At 45.5% G+C, this 17326-nt stretch overlaps 1 protein-coding gene across 1 annotated transcript in view; it reads left to right on the top strand.

Moving 5' to 3' along the window:
• Positions 1-17326, top strand: part of MEGF8 (multiple EGF like domains 8) — a 62798-nt gene that overhangs the window by 36166 nt on the left and 9306 nt on the right. The window contains 15 exon segments of the mRNA XM_070763758.1: positions 400-532; positions 671-885; positions 2146-2256; positions 2682-2800; positions 2892-3096; positions 4633-4804; positions 5633-5796; positions 6776-6920; positions 9162-9396; positions 10305-10437; positions 11488-11698; positions 12590-12804; positions 13769-13976; positions 15148-15310; positions 16160-16352. Of these exon segments, the coding sequence (XP_070619859.1) occupies positions 400-532; positions 671-885; positions 2146-2256; positions 2682-2800; positions 2892-3096; positions 4633-4804; positions 5633-5796; positions 6776-6920; positions 9162-9396; positions 10305-10437; positions 11488-11698; positions 12590-12804; positions 13769-13976; positions 15148-15310; positions 16160-16352 (2622 nt within the window).

Below are 17326 nucleotides of genomic sequence, written 5' to 3'. Positions count from 1 at the left end.
AGGGAATTGTTTGTTTAGCAGAGTGATGGCATTTAGGAAAAAAATGTTCTTGTGTCTAATCGTCTTGGGGTGCAGTGCTCTGTAGCGACGTTTTGAGGGTAGGAGTTGAAACAGTTTGTGTCCAGGATGCGAGGGGTCCGTAAATATTTTCACAGCCCTCTTTGTGACTCGTGCAGCATACTGGTCCTCAATGGAAGGCAGATTGGCAGTAATTGTTTTTTTCTGCAATTCTGAAGTCTGTGTCGGTCTTGTTGGGTTGCAGAACCCACCCAGACCGTTCTAGAGGTGCAGATGACAGACTCAATGATCCCTCGGTATTATGTGGATCTCTTGCTAAAACAGCAATATTACTAACTCCATTGGGGTGAACTCATCTCATTTCTTTCAATTCCTCCGTAGCACAACTATATCTACGTTTTCGATGGGGTCCCTGACTTCCTGGACACAGGACTGATCCAGCTGGATCGGACTCTCATTGGGGCGTTCTGCGGTCAGGGTGATCCCCGACCCGTTACCGTCGAAGCTGTATCAGGTAAGGAAAAAAGGAAAAAATGGTTCGGGCAAATTGGTCCAAGCCAGGAGAAATCACCCCACTTCTCTCCCCCCTCCCCCTGCAATCCCAACAGCTCTGGGATCTTGGTCAAGTTTCGCCTTTGTTCAAACTTTTCAGGCCTCCTGGTCATCTACTACGAAGCCAACACTAGCGAGGCCTCGGGCTTCAACGCGACCTACCTGGTGCACCGTTGCCGGCCCAGCTGCCACGTCAACCAGGAATGCCAGCAGGGCCACTGTGTTTGCAAGCCCGGCTACACCGGGCCCAGCTGTAAATTCCAGATCTGTCCCGGCAACTGTAGCGCTCACTCCGGACAAGGGCTTTGCAACAGGGTGAGTAGCCCGTGGGGAGAAAAAAAAATCAGGCCGCTGAAACAATGTGTTGAATACAGATGACCCTAGACTTACTTTATATAGGGAGTTTTATTTCTCTTAATTTTTTAAATTGTTTGCACCATTTTTATCTTGTTTATATCTTCAGTTCTGGAGACCTCACCTACAAAAAGATATTGACAAAATGGAACGGGTCCAAAGACGGGCTATAAGAATGGTGGAAGGTCTTAAGCATAAAACGTATCAGGAAAGACTTCATGAACTCAATCTGTATAGTCTGGAGGACAGAAGGAAAAGGGGGGACATGATTGAAGCATTTAAATATGTTAAAGGGTTAAATAAGGTCCACGAGGGAAGTGTTTTTAATAGGAAAGTGAACACAAGAACAAGGGGACACAATCTGAAGTTAGTTGGGGGAAAGATAAAAAGCAACGTGAGAAAATATTATTTGACTGAAAGAGTAGTATATCCTTGGAACAAACTTCCAGCAGACGTGGTAGATAAATCCACAGTAACTGAATTTAAACATGCCTGGGATAAACATATATCCATTGTAAGATAAAATACAGAAAATAGTATAAGGGCAGACTAGATGGACCATGAGGTCTTTTTCTGCCGTCAGTCTTCTATTTTTCTATGTTTCTATATTTTATTCCTATAAACTGCCCTGATTCCTCAATGGGGAAGGACAGCCTATAAATCTAAACAACAACAACAACAATAATAATAATAATAATAATAATAATAATAATAATAAGATCGGTGATTAAATACGAAATCCAGCATAGTGATCTCGTTGGCTGTGTTGTATTGTTGAAATAACAACAGCAACAACAACAACAACAACAATAATAAGACTGGTGATGAAATACGAAATCCAGCATAGTGATCTCGATGGCTGTGTTGTATTGTTGAAATAACAACAACAGCAGCAACAACAACAATAACAATAATAATACTGTTCTGACCTAGGGTTCTTGATAAAATCTCTTTTTATTTTCAACGGCCGTGAATAATGTCCATTCACAGCCGAAATAACGCCCAAACAATGTTAAAGAAGTCTTTCGGAAGAAGACTGATGAGCACCAACTTTTACCCTTTCCTGACCCGCTGCCAGAGACCTTCTTGTCAAGGAGCCTAGCAAGGACAAACAGATACATGGAGTCAGGACAGTCACTCATGTCAGGGGGGCCTGAGGGGCCCCGACTGCTCTGCCAGCGAAAACGGGCTCCCCAGCTCTTATCTCCCCTCTTTCTGCAGAGACTGGGCCTGTGTATCTGCAACCATCGCTTTGTTGGGGCAGACTGCACCATCCCACTGGAGGCTGACAAGATCATTTGGGAAACTTTGATTGACACCCAGTTGACGGCTGTAAGTTACTTCTGTGCTGAAGAAATAGTGCCTCCCTCCCTCCCTTCCTTCCCTGACCCTCGAACCCTTCCCTCCCTGATCCTCTCTTCTTCCTTCCTTCCTTCCTTCCTTCCTTCCTTCCTTCCTTCCTTCCTTCCTTCCTTCCTTCCTTCCTCCCTCCCTCCCTCCCTTCCCTCACCCTCTCTCCTTCCTTCCTTCCCTCCTCCTCCTCCTCCTCATTATTATTATTATTATTATTATTATTATTATTATTATTATTATTCTCCGGAAACTTCTGATAAGAGCGGAGCGGCAATAGCTCCTATATTTTGTTGTATGCTTGTCGTTCTCTTATATGTATGTTGGTGTCTTGTTTTGTCTTAATAAAAAAGAGAGAGAGAATGGCTGGTTTCACCCTCCTCATCTCTCCGTATTTTTCACTCAAGGACACAGCCAGCCGCTTCCTCCACCGTTTAGGCCACACCATGGTGGAGGGCCCTGACTCTACTCTCTGGATGTTTGGGGGCATGTCTCTGCGCGAAGGAATGCTGGGTAACGTCTACAGGTGAGAGACGCTTCCATCCCTCCAAGAACCTTCCCCAAACACCGGCCGCCTTTTGTTTGGCATGGCAGCCAAAGATGCTGTGACTCCCCAGGTACTCCATTGCCGAACGTCGCTGGACTCAGATGTTGGCGGGGACAGAGGACCGAGGGCCAGGCCCCAACCCCCGGTACTTCCACGCCGCTGCCTACGTATCCCCAGCCAAAGCTATGTATGTCCTCGGTGGGCTGACCGCGGATGGAGTGACCAGCGATTTCTGGCTGCTTAACCTCACCACTTTGCAATGGAGGCTTCTGCCGGTAAGATGCACCTTAGTTTTGGGGCAAGAAAATTTGGGGGGGGGGGGGGAATCTACCTACCATGTATCAGGAAAGACTTCATGAACTCAATCTGTAGAGTCTGGAGGACAGAAGGAAAAGGGGGGACCTGATCGAAACATTTAAATATGTTAAAGGGTTAAATAAGGTTCAGGAGGGAAGTGTTTTTAATAGGAAAGTGAACCCAAGAACAAGGGGACACAATCTGAAGTTAGTTGGGGGAAAGATCAAAAGCAACGTGAGAAAATATTATTTGACTGAAAGAGTAGTAGATGCTTGGAACAAACTTCCAGCAGACGTGGTTGGTCAACCCACAGTAACTGAATTTAAACATGCCTGGGATAAACATATATCCATTGTAAGATAAAATACAGGAAATAGTATAAGGGCAGACTAGATGGACCACGAGGTCTTTTTCTGCCCTCAGTCTTCTATGTTTCTATGTCCTTAAATCTGGTCAGCATATTATTTCATCCCCTGGTTAGGGCTGAAAAAAATATTATTCAGAGGGAGTAGCAATGAAAACAAGCCTGCAAAGACTTAGGGCTGTAAAATAATCTTCTTTGGTGTAGCAATGAAAAAATCTTGCAAGCCGGGAAGATAGTTAGCACCTCGTTAGAGTTGGAAAAAATAGCTTCGGAAAAGCTACATTCGGCGTATAAGACGCTCCCAAATTTTCATAGAAGTCTAACGGCAGAAAAAGACCTCATGGTCCATCTAGTCTGCCCTTACACTATTTCCTGTATTTTATCTTAGGATGGATCTATGTTTATCCCAGGCATGTTTCAATTCAGTTACTGTGGATTTGCCAACCACGTCTGCTGGAAGTTTGTTCCAAGGATCTACTACTCTTTCAGTGAAATAATATTTCCTCACGTTGCTTTTGATCTTTCCCCCAACTAACTTCAGATTGTGTCCCCTTGTTCTTGGGTTCACTTTCCTATTAAAAACACTTCCCTCCTGGACCTTATTTAACCCTTTAACATATTTAAATGCTTTGATCCTGTCCCCCCTTTTCCTTCTGTCCTCCAGACTATACAGATTGAGTTCATTAAGTCTTTCCTGAAAGGCACCTTAACTAGATCGAATGTTATAAGGAAATGTCAGGGAAATATCAGGGAATTTCAAAATGTTTTCCCCCTGGACACCCAGATTAAGCCTTCTCTGTTGATTAAAAAAAGTGACATGGATTTCCACCATAAGAGAACTGAAGAAACATAGAAGACTGACGGCAGAAAAAGACCTCCTGGTCCATCTAGCCTGCCCTTATCCTATTTCCTGTATTTTATCTTAGGTTGCATATATGTTTATCCCAGGCGTGTTTAAATTTAGTTACTGTGGATTTATCTACCACGTCTGCTGGAAGTTTGTTCCAAGGATCTACTACTCTTTCAGTAGTTCTCATTCTTCTTATCATTCATTTGAAGATTACACCAGCTGGTGGAAAACAGAGAGCCGCCTTCTGTTCGTTGTCTCTCCTTCCTCTCATCAGACATTCCCTCTTCCCGCCCCTACCAGGATCCTCTGATCCCAGCCGTAGCTGGTCACACCCTCACGGCGCGGCGCGGCTCGTCCTTGCTTCTGATTGGTGGCTACTCTCCCGAGAACGGCTTCAACAAGAAACTGCTCGAATATAACGTGGCGTCCGAGAGCTGGCACGCTGGGAACCAGGCAGGAACACCTCCGACAGGTAGATAGATGACCGGGACGATTTTTTCAACAGGGAGTGACAATCTCAAAACCTGAAAATGTTCCCGTGCTCCTCAACAAATCATACTGTCTATCATTTGTCCTTTCTGTGGCTATTGAAAGAATGGGACTTAATCAACTGAGTCCAAGCAGCTATTTGAAAACTTATCTTGGTCGGTAAGCCACTCCCACTCAGTCACGTGACTTAAGCCACTCCCAGTCACATGATTGCCAAGCCACCCCCACCTGGTCACATAACCATCAAGCCACGGCCACACAATAAGCCACGGCCACAGTGTGGTAGTAAAAAAAATTTGCAGCCCTACACTGGGAGAGATGAATAGATAAGGCAGATAATTATTCATCTTCCCTGCTTTGACAGATGTGTTAGCCTGAGTTGAAATAGATACTTTTTGCCAGGGCTGCTGGCGTGCCTAATAAAGGAATTATTATTATTATTATTTATTAGATTTGTATGCCGCCCCTCTCCGTAGACTCGGGGCGGCTCACAACATTTTGTCTAAATAATAATAATAATAATAACAATAATAATAATAACAACAACAACAACAACAGAGGGTCTGTTGTGTTTGGGCAGCTGGATCAGAATGCTACGGTTGAGAAACTCTAGCCCAGGGGTAGGCAAAGTTGGCTCTTCTATGACATGTGGACTTCAACTCCCAGAATTCCTGAGATAGCATGATTGGCTCAGGAATCCTGGGAGTTGAAGTCCAGAAGTCATATAAGACCACTCTTGCCTAAATAGGGATCGATCCCCCCCAACCAAGCTATAAATATGAACACCGGTTACTCCAGATTTCCTTTGCAGGTCTGTACGGCCACTCGGCTGTGTACCACGAGAGCACCGATGCTGTTTACGTCTTTGGCGGCCACCGTTTCCACGTGGAGATGGTTTCAGCTTCTCCTGAACTCTACAGCCTTTATTATCCCAACTTGACCTGGAGTTTACTGGCCCCATCTCAAGGACCAAAGGTGAGAGCAGTGGTCTCCAAACTACGGCCCGCAGGCCACATGCGGCCCACTGAGGCCATTTATCTGGCCCACCGGTGAGTGACAAGAGCACAGGGAAAAGAGAGAGAGAAAGAAAGAAAAGGGAAAGAGAGGGAGGGAAGGAGAAGTGGAGAGGAATGAAGGAGGGAAGGAAGGAAGGAGAAATGGAGGGAACAAGGAAGGAAGGAAGGAAGAATGAAATGAATGGAGGGACAGAAGAAAGAAGGACTGTTTTGGGGGGGGTAATTTTTTTTATTTTTTCTCTCAACATACATTCAAACAACACAGTGTACCATCAAATTTTCCATGAATAAAATGCAGTATTTTGTTAGTAACTAATATCAATCATCAAAAAAGTTGCAAAAGGTTTTTTTCCCCCTAATTTTGTCATCCAGTTACATTCATTTTCTTTTAATTAAATTTCCTCCTTAATGTTCCTTCAAAAAGTGCAACACCAATTATATTTCTAACTTATTAACCATTATGCCCAAGTGCTTCCTTCTTTCTTTATACATTTTTCATGAGCCAAGAAAACCTTGTATAGCCAATCAGATGTCAACAAAAGAAAATTAAAAACAAAACATAAACATATATGAATTTCAGACCTTCTCCCCCCTCTTAATAGTACATTCCCATTTTGTTTTTTTACTTTAAAACAAGGTATGTGCAGTGTGCACAGGGATTTGTTCACAGTTTTTTTTATAGTCCGGCCCTCCAACAGTCCGAGGGACAGTGAACTGGCCCCCTGTGTAGAAAATTTGGGGACCCCTGGGTGAGAGGCTTGGGGAGGACGCCCCGATGGGCTTCGGAGGGAAAACACAAAAAAGTTTCCTTTAGATCAGGGTCTCCAACCAATATAATTCTGGAGTGGGGATTGGTAGGAAGAATGGAAGAAGGAAGCATCACCAAAGATAAGCCCTGGATGCAAATATGATGCGAATCTCTCCATCTCTCTCTCCAGCCCCTGGCTCACTTCTTCCACGTGGCGGCCGTGCTGAAAGACACCATGGTGGTCATAGGCGGACGGACCGAACGGGAGAATTTCACCAACCACGTTTTCTTCTACCAGCTGAATTGCAATACGTGGATCCTTCCCAACAGCACAGGTAAAAAGTACAGGCAAGCAAGTGAACACAAGCTAGAATATCTGTTCAGAGGTATCGTTCAGAGTCGAACTACTGACAGTGGGCAGAGTTAGCTTCTGCAGTGCTGCATTGTAATCATTGCGCACCATGGAAGGCAGGGAGGGAGGGAGGGGAAGGAAGGAAGGAAGGAAGGAAGGAAGGAAGGAAGAAGAGAGGGTCAGGGAGGGAAGGGTTCGAGGGTCAGGGAAGGAAGGAATATATATGAGTTTCTATGAAGAAAAAACACCAGAAAGATGAGGGAGGAAAGAAAGAAAGAAAGAAAGAAAGAAAAAAGAGGGAGAAAGGGAAGGAGAGAAAGGAAGGAAGGAAGGAAAAAATAAAAACAGAAAGAGAGAGAGAAGGAATGGATGGATGGAGGGAGGGAGAGAGAAAGAAGGAAGGAAGGAAGGAGGAAGGGAGGAAGAAAGAAGAGAGGGTCAGGGAAGGAAGGAATATATATGAGTTTCTATGAAGAAAAAACACCAGAAAGATGAGGGAGGAAAGAAAGAAAGAAAGAAAGAAAGAAAAAAGAGGGAGAAAGGGAAGGAGAGAAAGGAAGGAAGGAAGGAAAAAATAAAAACAGAAAGAGAGAGAGAAGGAATGGATGGATGGAGGGAGGGAGAGAGAAAGAAGGAAGGAAGGAAGGAGGAAGGGAGGAAGAAAGAAGAGAGGGTCAGGGAGGGAAGGAATATATATGAGTTTCTATGAAGAAAAAACACCAGATAGATGAGGGAGGAAGGGAGGGGAAAGAAAGAAAGAAAGAAAGAAAGAAAGAAAAAAGAGGGAGAAAGGGAAGGAGAGAAAGGAAGGAAGGAAGGAAAAAATAAAAAAAGAAAGAGAGAGAAGGAATGGATGGATGGAGGGAGGGAGAGAGAAAGAAGGAAGGAAGGAGGAAGGGAGGAAGAAAGAAGAGAGGGTCAGGGAGGGAAGGAATATATATGAGTTTCTATGAAGAAAAAACACCAGATAGATGAGGGAGGAAGGGAGGGGAAAGAAAGAAAGAAAGAAAGAAAGAGGGAGAAAGGGAAGGAGAGAAAGGAAAGAAGGAAGGAAAAAATAAAAAAGAAAGAAAAAGAGAGAAAGAAAGAAGGAATGGATGGAGGAAGAGAAAGGGAAGGAAGGAAGGAAGGAAGAGCAATAGCTCTTACAGCCCTCTCTAAGTGGTTTACAGAGTTAGCCTCTTGCCTCCAACAATTGGGGTCCTCATTTTACCCACCTTTGAAGGACGGAAGGCTGAATCACCCTTGAACCTGTCAGCTGACAGTCAACAGAAGTAGCCCACAGAAAGGAAAACGCTCCGTTTGCTCTGGACCGCCAAAGCCTCCTTGAGCACCACCGAAAGGCTCCTCTGGCAGCCCAGAACAACCCGAGATGGCCGGGATTAAAGGGGGAATGGCAGGAAACTGGCTGGGCCTTTGTGCCGCTCTCAAATTTCCTGGGAAATTTTTCTGGGCTCGGGTTCTTAAGTGGAAAATAGTTCTTGAGAAGAGGCAAAAAAATCTTGAACACCCGGTTGTTATCTAGAAAAGTTCTTAAGTAGAGGCCTTTCTTAAGTAGAGGTACCACTGTACTTCTACTTGGTACCTCCAAACGTCCACTTTCTCACTCCTATCGCCATTTATTATCACTTTTAGCAGATTGTTTACTATAAATTGTTTTAAAGAACACCTTCATTTCTTGTGTTTTGATTGGAGTGGTGGTGGTCTTCCTCTCCCACCTCCCATCAGAGGGCTGGCATACAAATCTAATAAATTATTATTATTATTATTATTATTATTATTATTATTATTATTATTATTATTATTTTCTCAACTGAAGATTTTATTCAATTTATTCGATTTATATGCCTCCCAAACTTGTAGGGCTCATTTATTTATTTACTTATTTTATTTCGCGTCAGACTCGGGGCGGCTTACAACAAGAATAAATACAAAGTACAAAAAAAAAAACCATGCGAGAAATCTGATATTAAAATAATCTAAAAGTAAAAAAATATAAAATATATAAAGAAGAAAGAATGGTATACTGCTGAAATGTAAGCCTAAAACCCCCAACCAATGTCAAACATGTCTGCTAATTTTGTTTCTCTTAATTGTTTATTTTTAAAAAAATAATAATCTAACCACCACCACCCCCAATTTCCTAAAAAAAAAACCCTCCTATCGTCCACATTCATCCTATTTAAGTTACTCATTCATGACAATTTGTCTCTCCGCTCTGCAGCCACAGCCGTGGTGGGGGAACCCATCACCGAATCCATCGCCCACGCCATGGCTTCCGTGGGAGGCCGCCTTTACGTCTCCGGGGGCTTTAACGGGGTGGCCCTGGGGCGCATGCTGGCCCTCTCGGTGCCCCACAACCCTTGCCTCATCTTCGCCAGCCCGGAAGCTTGCAACGGCTCTAATGCCAGTTGTGTCTGGTGCCACGCCAGCTGCGTCTCTGCCGATGCGGCTGAAAGGTACGAGGGAATATAGGTCGTCCTGAACTTACGGCCGTTCCGTTAGTGACTGTTCAAAGGCACAGTGCCGTCGCGTACAACCGTTTCCCTACGCTTACAACCATTGCAGCATCCCTCTGTGTGTGTGTATGTGTGTGTGTGTGTGTGTAGATGGGCTGCTAAGGTGGAACGGTGATGTGTGCTTGCCCCCGTAGCCCTGAGTGCAGCATACTGGAGTCCAGCGCACTTGGTCAGGGAGCAAAATCGCGCACGGACACGCGGGGGTGCCATGGTTCCACTTAGATTTAAGATTAAGGACTCGGGGCGGCTCACAGCATGTACAGAAAAAAACAGGAAACAGTAATAACAATCCAATTAATAGTAAATTAAAAACAATCTTTAAAATTCTAATTAAAAAACTATCAATACCATTCATTCAACAGTCATTCTAAAAACATTCATTGGTCAGTGCGAATCTCCGGGGGGAGCTGATTCCAGAAGGCCGGGCCCCCCACAGAGAAGGCTCTTCCCCTAGGTCCCGCCAATCGACATTATTTGGTCGACGGGACCCTAAGGAGACCAACTCCTCACTTAGGCATGAAAGCCAGCTGGGGGACTATGGGCCAATCACCAGGAGACTGGGAGTTCTAGTCCCGCTTTAGCCATGAAAACTAGCTGGGTGACTATGGGCCAAATCGCCAGGATACAATGACTTCCAGGTCCACTCAAGCACAAAAGCCAGCTGAGTAACTTCGAGCCAATCACCAGGAGACTGGGAGTTCTAGTCCCACCTTAGGCGTGAAAGTGACCTTAAGCCAGTCACTTTCCCACAGCCCTCGGAAGGCACCAATGGCAAATCACTTCTGGGTTAGAAATATACAGAGAGTTTGGTTCACGGTTGAATCTCACGGAGTCTCTTCTTTCTCAAGGCAAGGCTGCTCCTTTGGTGGGGTCTCCTGTTTTCCCACCCCAAGATCTCCGGACGAGTGTCGCCGGCTCAGAACTTGCAGCGAGTGCCTCGCCCAACATCCTCGCGCCATGGCCCACAGCCTGGGCATTCCCGTAAGTAGCAACTAGCCCAGGTTCTTAGCAACAGATCCACTCAGAGTCAGAACTTGGGTGGGGAATCATAAACCTTTACAAGGAGAAGTAAGAGAGATGGTTAATAGCAGCATGTAGACCCAAGTGACCAACTTATCAGGAAAGGCTTAATGAACTCAATCTGTATAGTCTGGAGGACAGAAGGGAAAGGGGGGACACGATGGAAACATTTAAAGATGTTAAAGGGTTAAATAAGGTCCAGGAGGGAAGTGTTTTTAATAGGAAAGTGAACACAAGAACAAGGGGGCACAATCTGAAGTCAGTTGGGGGAAAGATCAGAAGCAACGTGAGAAAATATTATTTGACCGAAAGAGTCGTAGATGCTTGGAACAAACTTCCAACAAACGTGGTTGGCAAATCCACAGTCATTGAATTGAAACATGCCTGGGATAAACAAAGATCCATCCTGAGATAAAATACAGGAAATAGTATAAGGTCAGACTAGGTGGACCACAAGGTCTTTTTCTGCCGTCAATCTTCTATGTTTCTATGTTTCTATGATCAAAGCATATGTTAAAGGGTTAAATAAGGTCCAGGAGGGAAGTGTTTTTAATAGGAAAGTGAACCTAAGAACAAGGGGGCACCATCTGAGGTTAGTTGGGGGAAAGATCAGAAGCAACGTGAGAAAATATTATTTGACTGAAAGAGTAGCGGATGCTTGGAACAAACTTCCAGCAGACGTGGTAGATAAATCCACAGTAACTGAATTTAAACATGCCTGGGATAAACATATATATCCATCCTAAGATAAAATACAGGAAATAGTATAAGTGTCTATGCTTCTAAAGTCAACGGGGGATCCGATTCACTTAATGACCAGGCGACTAACTTAACAGCTGAAGCAACACGCTTAAGAAAAAGGTCCATAAAATGGATCAAAACTCACTTAGCAACAAAACCTTTTGGACTCAAATTGCGGTCGTAAGTCAAGGACTCCCTGTAGCGGAGTGGATTAGTCACGCGCGGCCGGATCGCGGCTGCCGGGTTTTGTGACCGCTGTCTGCTCCGCAGCCTTTACCGCAGTGCAAGTGGTGCACCAACTGCCCCGAGGGCGCTTGTATCGGCAGCGCCGGCAGCTGCACGTCGGAGAACGACTGCCGGATCAACCAGCGGGAGATTTTCGTGGCCAGCAACTGCTCCGAGATCTCGTGCGAGGCCTCCGACTGCGCCAAATGTACGGCGTCTGGGAAGTGCATGTGGACGAGGCAGTTCAAGCGCACCGGTGAGGGGCTGGACCTTGATTGGCGGAGGGCGGGGAGAGACGAGGGGGGCGAGGGAGGAGAGAAATGGGGTGGGGGCAAAGGGCTGCAGGATGAGGAGCAGGAGGCAGAGAACTCTGAGAAAGAAAATGCCAAAAAAGACAACTGTCTGTTTGTCTGTCCGTCTCTTTCTTTCTTTCTTTCTTTCTTTCTATCTCTTCCTTCCTTACTTCCTTCCTTCTTTCTCTTCCTTCCTTCCTTCTTTCTCTTCTTTCCTTCCTTCTCTTCCTTCCTTCCTTCCTTCTCTTCCTTCCTTCTTTCTCTTCCTTCCTTCCTTCTTTCTCTTCCTTCCTTCTTTCCCTTCCTTCCTTCCTTCTTTCTCTTCCTTCCTTCCTTCTCTTCCTTCCTTCCTTCTTTCTCTTCCTTCCTTCTTTCTCTTCCTTCCTTCCTTCCTTTCTCTTCCTTCCTTCCTTCCTTCTCTTCCTTCCTTCTTTCTCTTCCTTCCTTCTTTCTCTTCCTTCCTTCCTTCTCTTCCTTCCTTCCTTCTTTCTCTTTCTTCCTTCCTTCCTTCTTTCCCTTCCTTCCTTCTTTCCCTTCCTTCCTTCCTTCTCTTCCTTCCTTCCTTCCTTCTTTCTCTTCCTTCCTTCCTTCCTTCTTTCCCTTCTCTTCCTTCCTTCCTTCCTTCTTTCTTTCTTGGGGCAGGACCTGGGCCAGAGCTAACCACAACAACCCCTATGACAAAGTGTTGTACCCCATGATTCCTGCCAAATCTATATTTTCTTTTATGCATGCTGAGAGCATCTGCACCAAAGACAAATCCCTTGTGTGTCCAATCACACTTGGCCAATGAAATAATTCTACTCTATTCTAATATTCTCCCTACTTCTCTTCTGCCCCCACCCCCCAATTCGTAGGGGAGACCCGTCGCATTCTCAGCGTGCAGCCCACCTACGACTGGACCTGCTTCAGCCACTCGCTCCTCAACGTCTCCCCGATGCCCGTGGAGTCCTCGCCCCCCCTGGCCTGCCCCACACCCTGCCACAACCACAGCTCCTGTGGGGACTGCCTCAGCTCCAAGGGGGCGGATGGGGGCTGGCAGCAATGCGTCTGGAGCGTCAGCCTGCAGCAGGTAAAATGATTTGGGGCCGGGGTGAATCCTACTTCCCTTCCCTACCGGTTCGGAAGCGCGCAGTTGGCGTCCGTGTCTCCGGGGCATGTGCTTTTTCGCCATCTGCGCATGCTCAGGAGGCTTTGCGAATGGGCAGAGGGTTAAAAACAAGAAAATGGCAAAGTCCGGGTGGGTGGATGGAGGCTTGCACTGGCGCCGCTACTGGTTCTCTGAACCATCAGTGGCCGCTGCTATCGGTACACCCAAACCGGCTGATCCGGTAGCATTTCACCCCTGATTTGGGGCAGCCAACATACGGCGATTCTGCCGAGGAGGTTCTCCTGCAGGTATCTCCAAATTTGGCCGTTGTAAATTTGGCCATGTTGGCTGGGGAATTCTGGGAGTTGGAGTCCATCCGTCTTACAATGGCCAAGTTTGGAGACACATACTCTAATGTATTTCTCTTTCTCTCTCTCCTCTCTCTTTCTTTTTCTCCCTCTGTTTCTATTTCTTTCTCTTTGTTTCTCTTTCTCTGTTTCTCCCTCTGTTTCTATTTCTCTTTTGTTTCTCTTTTTCTTTCTCTCTCTGTTTCTTTCTCTCTCTTTTTTTTTCTTTCTCTTTCTCCATTTCTTTCTCTTTCTCTGTTTCTATTTCTTTCTCTCTGTTTATCTCTCTTTTCTCTCTCTTTCTTTTTCTTTCCCTTTCTCCTTTTCTTTTTCTTTCTATTTCTCTCTCTTTTTCTCTGTTTCTTTCTCTTTCTCCTTGTCTTTCTTTCTCTCTCACTCTCTTTCTCTTTTTTCCTCTTTCTCTGTTTCTTTCTCTTTCTTTCTCTCTTTCTCCTTGTCTTTCTCTCACTCTCTTTTTCTCTTTTTTTCTCTTTCTCTGTTTTTCTCTTTCTCTCTGTTTCTTTCTCTCTCTATTTATCCTGCTCTTTCTCTCTCTTTCCCTCCCTTCCACTCTCTCTCTCTCTCTGCTTTTCCTGCAGTGTATGAGTCCAACTTACCTACCGATGCGCTGCGCAGCCGGGATGTGTGGCCGGGTGCTGAGTGGGTCGGAGAGCTGCACTCCATCCTGTTCCCATTTCCAGCAGTGCGCGCTCTGCATCCAGCAACCTCGGTGTGGCTGGTGCAGCTTCCGGGGAGAGAATGGCAAAGGACGCTGCCTGGAAGGCGGGCGGAGTGGCCCTCGCCATGGTGAGTCCCTGGGGTTTGGCTGGAGCATGCGCCAAAGCCGAATCTTGCACCGATGCACACGCATGCCCACTGGTCACCTGGAGCTGCACGTTCAGCTCCGTTTTCACTACCTGGACGCCATATTGCCCGCTACCGGCTCCAACCCGCTACTGGTAGGTGGGAGCTTCCAGAAAGCTGGCTGAGGAATTCTGGGAGTTGAAGTCCACTCAGCTTTAAATGCAGCTAGGATTGAGAAAACCCTGTGCCAAAGAGAGGGTCTTCTTCACAAATATAGTGGCCCCTCTACTTACGAACTTAATTCGTTCCGTGACGAGGTTGTTAAGTAGAAAAGTTTGCAAGAAGAAGCAATTTTTCCCATAGGAATCAATGTAAAAGCAAATCATGCAAGTGATTGTGGAAACCACAGGGAGGGTGGAGGCCCTGTTTCCTCCCAGGAGATTCCCAGAGAGGCACCACGGAGGCTTCTCTCCGCCTTTTCCGGCCTTGTTTCCTCTCAGGAGATTCCTAGACAGGCCCCAGGGAGGCTTCTCCCTGCCTTTTCCGGCCCTGTTTCCTCCCAGGAGATTCCCAGAGAGGCCCCACAGAGGCTTCTCCCTGCCTTTTCCGGCTCTGTTTCCTCCCAGGAGATTCCCAGAGAGGCCCCACGGAGGCTTCTCCCTGCCTTTTCCGGCCCTCTTTCCTCTCAGGAGATTCCCAGAGAGGCCCCACAGAGGCTTCTCCCTGCCTTTTCTGGCCCTGTTTCCTCCCAGGAGATTCCCAGAGAGGCCCCACGGAGGCTTCTCCTCGCCTTTTCCAGCTCTGTTTCCTCCCAGGAGATTCCCAGAGAGGCCCCGCAGAGGCTTCTCCCTGCCTTTTCCGGCCCTGTTTCCTCCCAGGAGATTCCCAGAGAGGCCCCACGGAGGCTTCTCCTCGCCTTTTCCGGCTCTGTTTCCTCCCAGGAGATTCCCAGAGAGGCCCCACGGAGGCTTCTCCTCGCCTTTTCCAGTTACAATTTCGAAGGCTCGGGTTCTTAAGTGAAAAATGGTTCTTGAGAAGAGGCCAAAAAATCTTGAGCACCCGGTTCTTCTCTAGAAAAGTTCGTAAGTAGAGGCCTTCTTAGGTAGAGGAACCACTGTACATCCCTGCAGCTTGGAACTTCTCCCTCTCTTTTTTCCCCCTCTCTGCTCTGCAGGACTGGTGGAATTGTGCGGCCTGAAAGCCGACTGGGCGTTCATGTCGTGCCCGCCCGAAAACGAATGCCTGAACGGGCACCACGACTGCAACGAGACCCAGAATTGCAGCGACCTGCCCCACAGCTACCGATGCACCTGCAAAAACGGCTACACCCTGGACAAGTCAGTAGGAAGGAGGATGTCCCAGCTGTATGTAGGGTGGATGGGAGGAATCCCACTTCCGCAGCCTGAAAGTAATCAGTTTCGCCCAGAAAGTAATGCACCCCATTTTTTTTTCTCAGCCTACAGTAATGGCACAAATGCGAAACTTTACATATACGTTATTTGAATTGTCGGGAGTGCGTGGGTAAAATTTTGCAATATCCTCCTCCTGCCGTGCCCACCAAGTCACACCCCTCCCCAGAAACAGTAATTTTAAAAAAAATGGATTTCACCACTGCTTTTAACGGTCACAAAGCGAACTGTCGTAAGTCGAGGACTACCTGTATAAATTGGAACTCAAATCTCTGGGTTCATTTAAGGGGCCAATCTGTACGTCCCCCAATTGCAATAATGGATTTTACCATTATTTTACCCTCTGTGCATGTCTAAAGCATACAAATTTAATAAATAATAATAATAATAATAATAATAATAATAATAATAATAATAATAATAATAATAATAATAATAAAAAAGCATTCTCTGCATGCACAGATGGTGACATCTGGGCATGTGGGCGGAGCTTCGTGCGGGCGGAGCTTCGTGCGGGCGGAGCTTCGTGCGGGCGGAGCTTTGTGTGGGCGGAGCTTTGTGTGGGCGGAGCTTCGTGCGGTCTTCGCGACCGGCTCTCCGACAACCGACAGGCACAAGCGAACTGGGAGCATTTGGCCCCCCGCATAGGGTGAAGGAAAATGGGTGTCGTTCGGCTGTTCTTCCTGCCCAAAGTTGCACACGTGTTGCCAAAGACTCGTTTGTGATTCTGCCTCTTGTTCCTCCTCCTCCTCCTCTCCTCCCTCTCCCCCTCTGCAGCATCACAGGACTGTGCAAACCGGTGTGCGAGCAAGGTTGTGTGAACGGGACCTGTGTGGAACCCAATGCGTGCCAGTGCCATTTTGGCTACGTGGGTCAGAACTGCTCGGTGGAATGCCAGTGCAACAAACACAGCAATTGCCGGGGCGTGGGGGCACAAGACCAGTGCCTGCAGTGTTTCAACAACACCATGGTGAGGAGGATGAAGAGCCCTCCCGCTCTCTCACACACATCTGTCTCTCATCTCTCATCTATTTCTATCATTTATCCTCTATTTATCTATTTATCTATCATCTATCCATCTCTCATCTCTCTCTCACCTCTCATCTATTTCTATCATTTATCCTCTATCTATCTATTTATCTATCATCTATCAATCATCTATATCATCTGTCTGTCTGTCTATCTATCATCTATATCATGCCTGCCTGCCTGTCTTTCTATCTGTCTATCTCTATCATCTATCTATCTATCTATCTATCTATCTATCTATCTATCTATCTATCTATCTATCTATCTCTATCTCTCATCTGTCATCTATCTCTATCATTTATCATCTATCTAGGTAGCTATCATCTATTCTCTATAATCTATATCATCTGTCTGTCTGTCTATCTATTTCTATCATTTATCTATCATCTGTCTATATATCTATTATCTATATCATCTGTCTATCTATAATCTCTCTATCTCTCATTTATCATCTATCTATCTATCTATCTATCATCTATCTATCTCTATCTCTCATCTATTTCTATCATTTATCTATTATCTATCTATTTATCATCTATCTATATATCTATTATCTATATCAATCTTCTGTCTATCTATAATCTCTCTCATTTATCATCTATCTATCTATCTTTCTTTTTTTCTATCTTTCTTTCTTTCTATCTTTCTATCTATCTTATCTATCTATCTATCTATCCTCTATCATCTATCTATCTATCATCTATCTATCTCTATCTCTCATCTATTTCTATCATTTATCTATTATCTATTTATCATCTATCTATCTATTATCTATATCAATCTTCTGTCTATCTATAATCTCTCTCATTTATCATCTATCTATCTTTCTTTCTTTCTTTTTTTCTATCTTTCTTTCTTTCTATCTTTCTATCTATCTTATCTATCTATCCTCTATCATCTATCTATCTATCTATC

This window comes from Erythrolamprus reginae, chromosome 11 (genome assembly GCF_031021105.1).
Source record: "Erythrolamprus reginae isolate rEryReg1 chromosome 11, rEryReg1.hap1, whole genome shotgun sequence".
In the NCBI taxonomy this organism is placed as follows: domain Eukaryota; kingdom Metazoa; phylum Chordata; class Lepidosauria; order Squamata; family Dipsadidae; genus Erythrolamprus; species Erythrolamprus reginae.
This window is presented reverse-complemented; position numbering and strand designations above follow the sequence as displayed.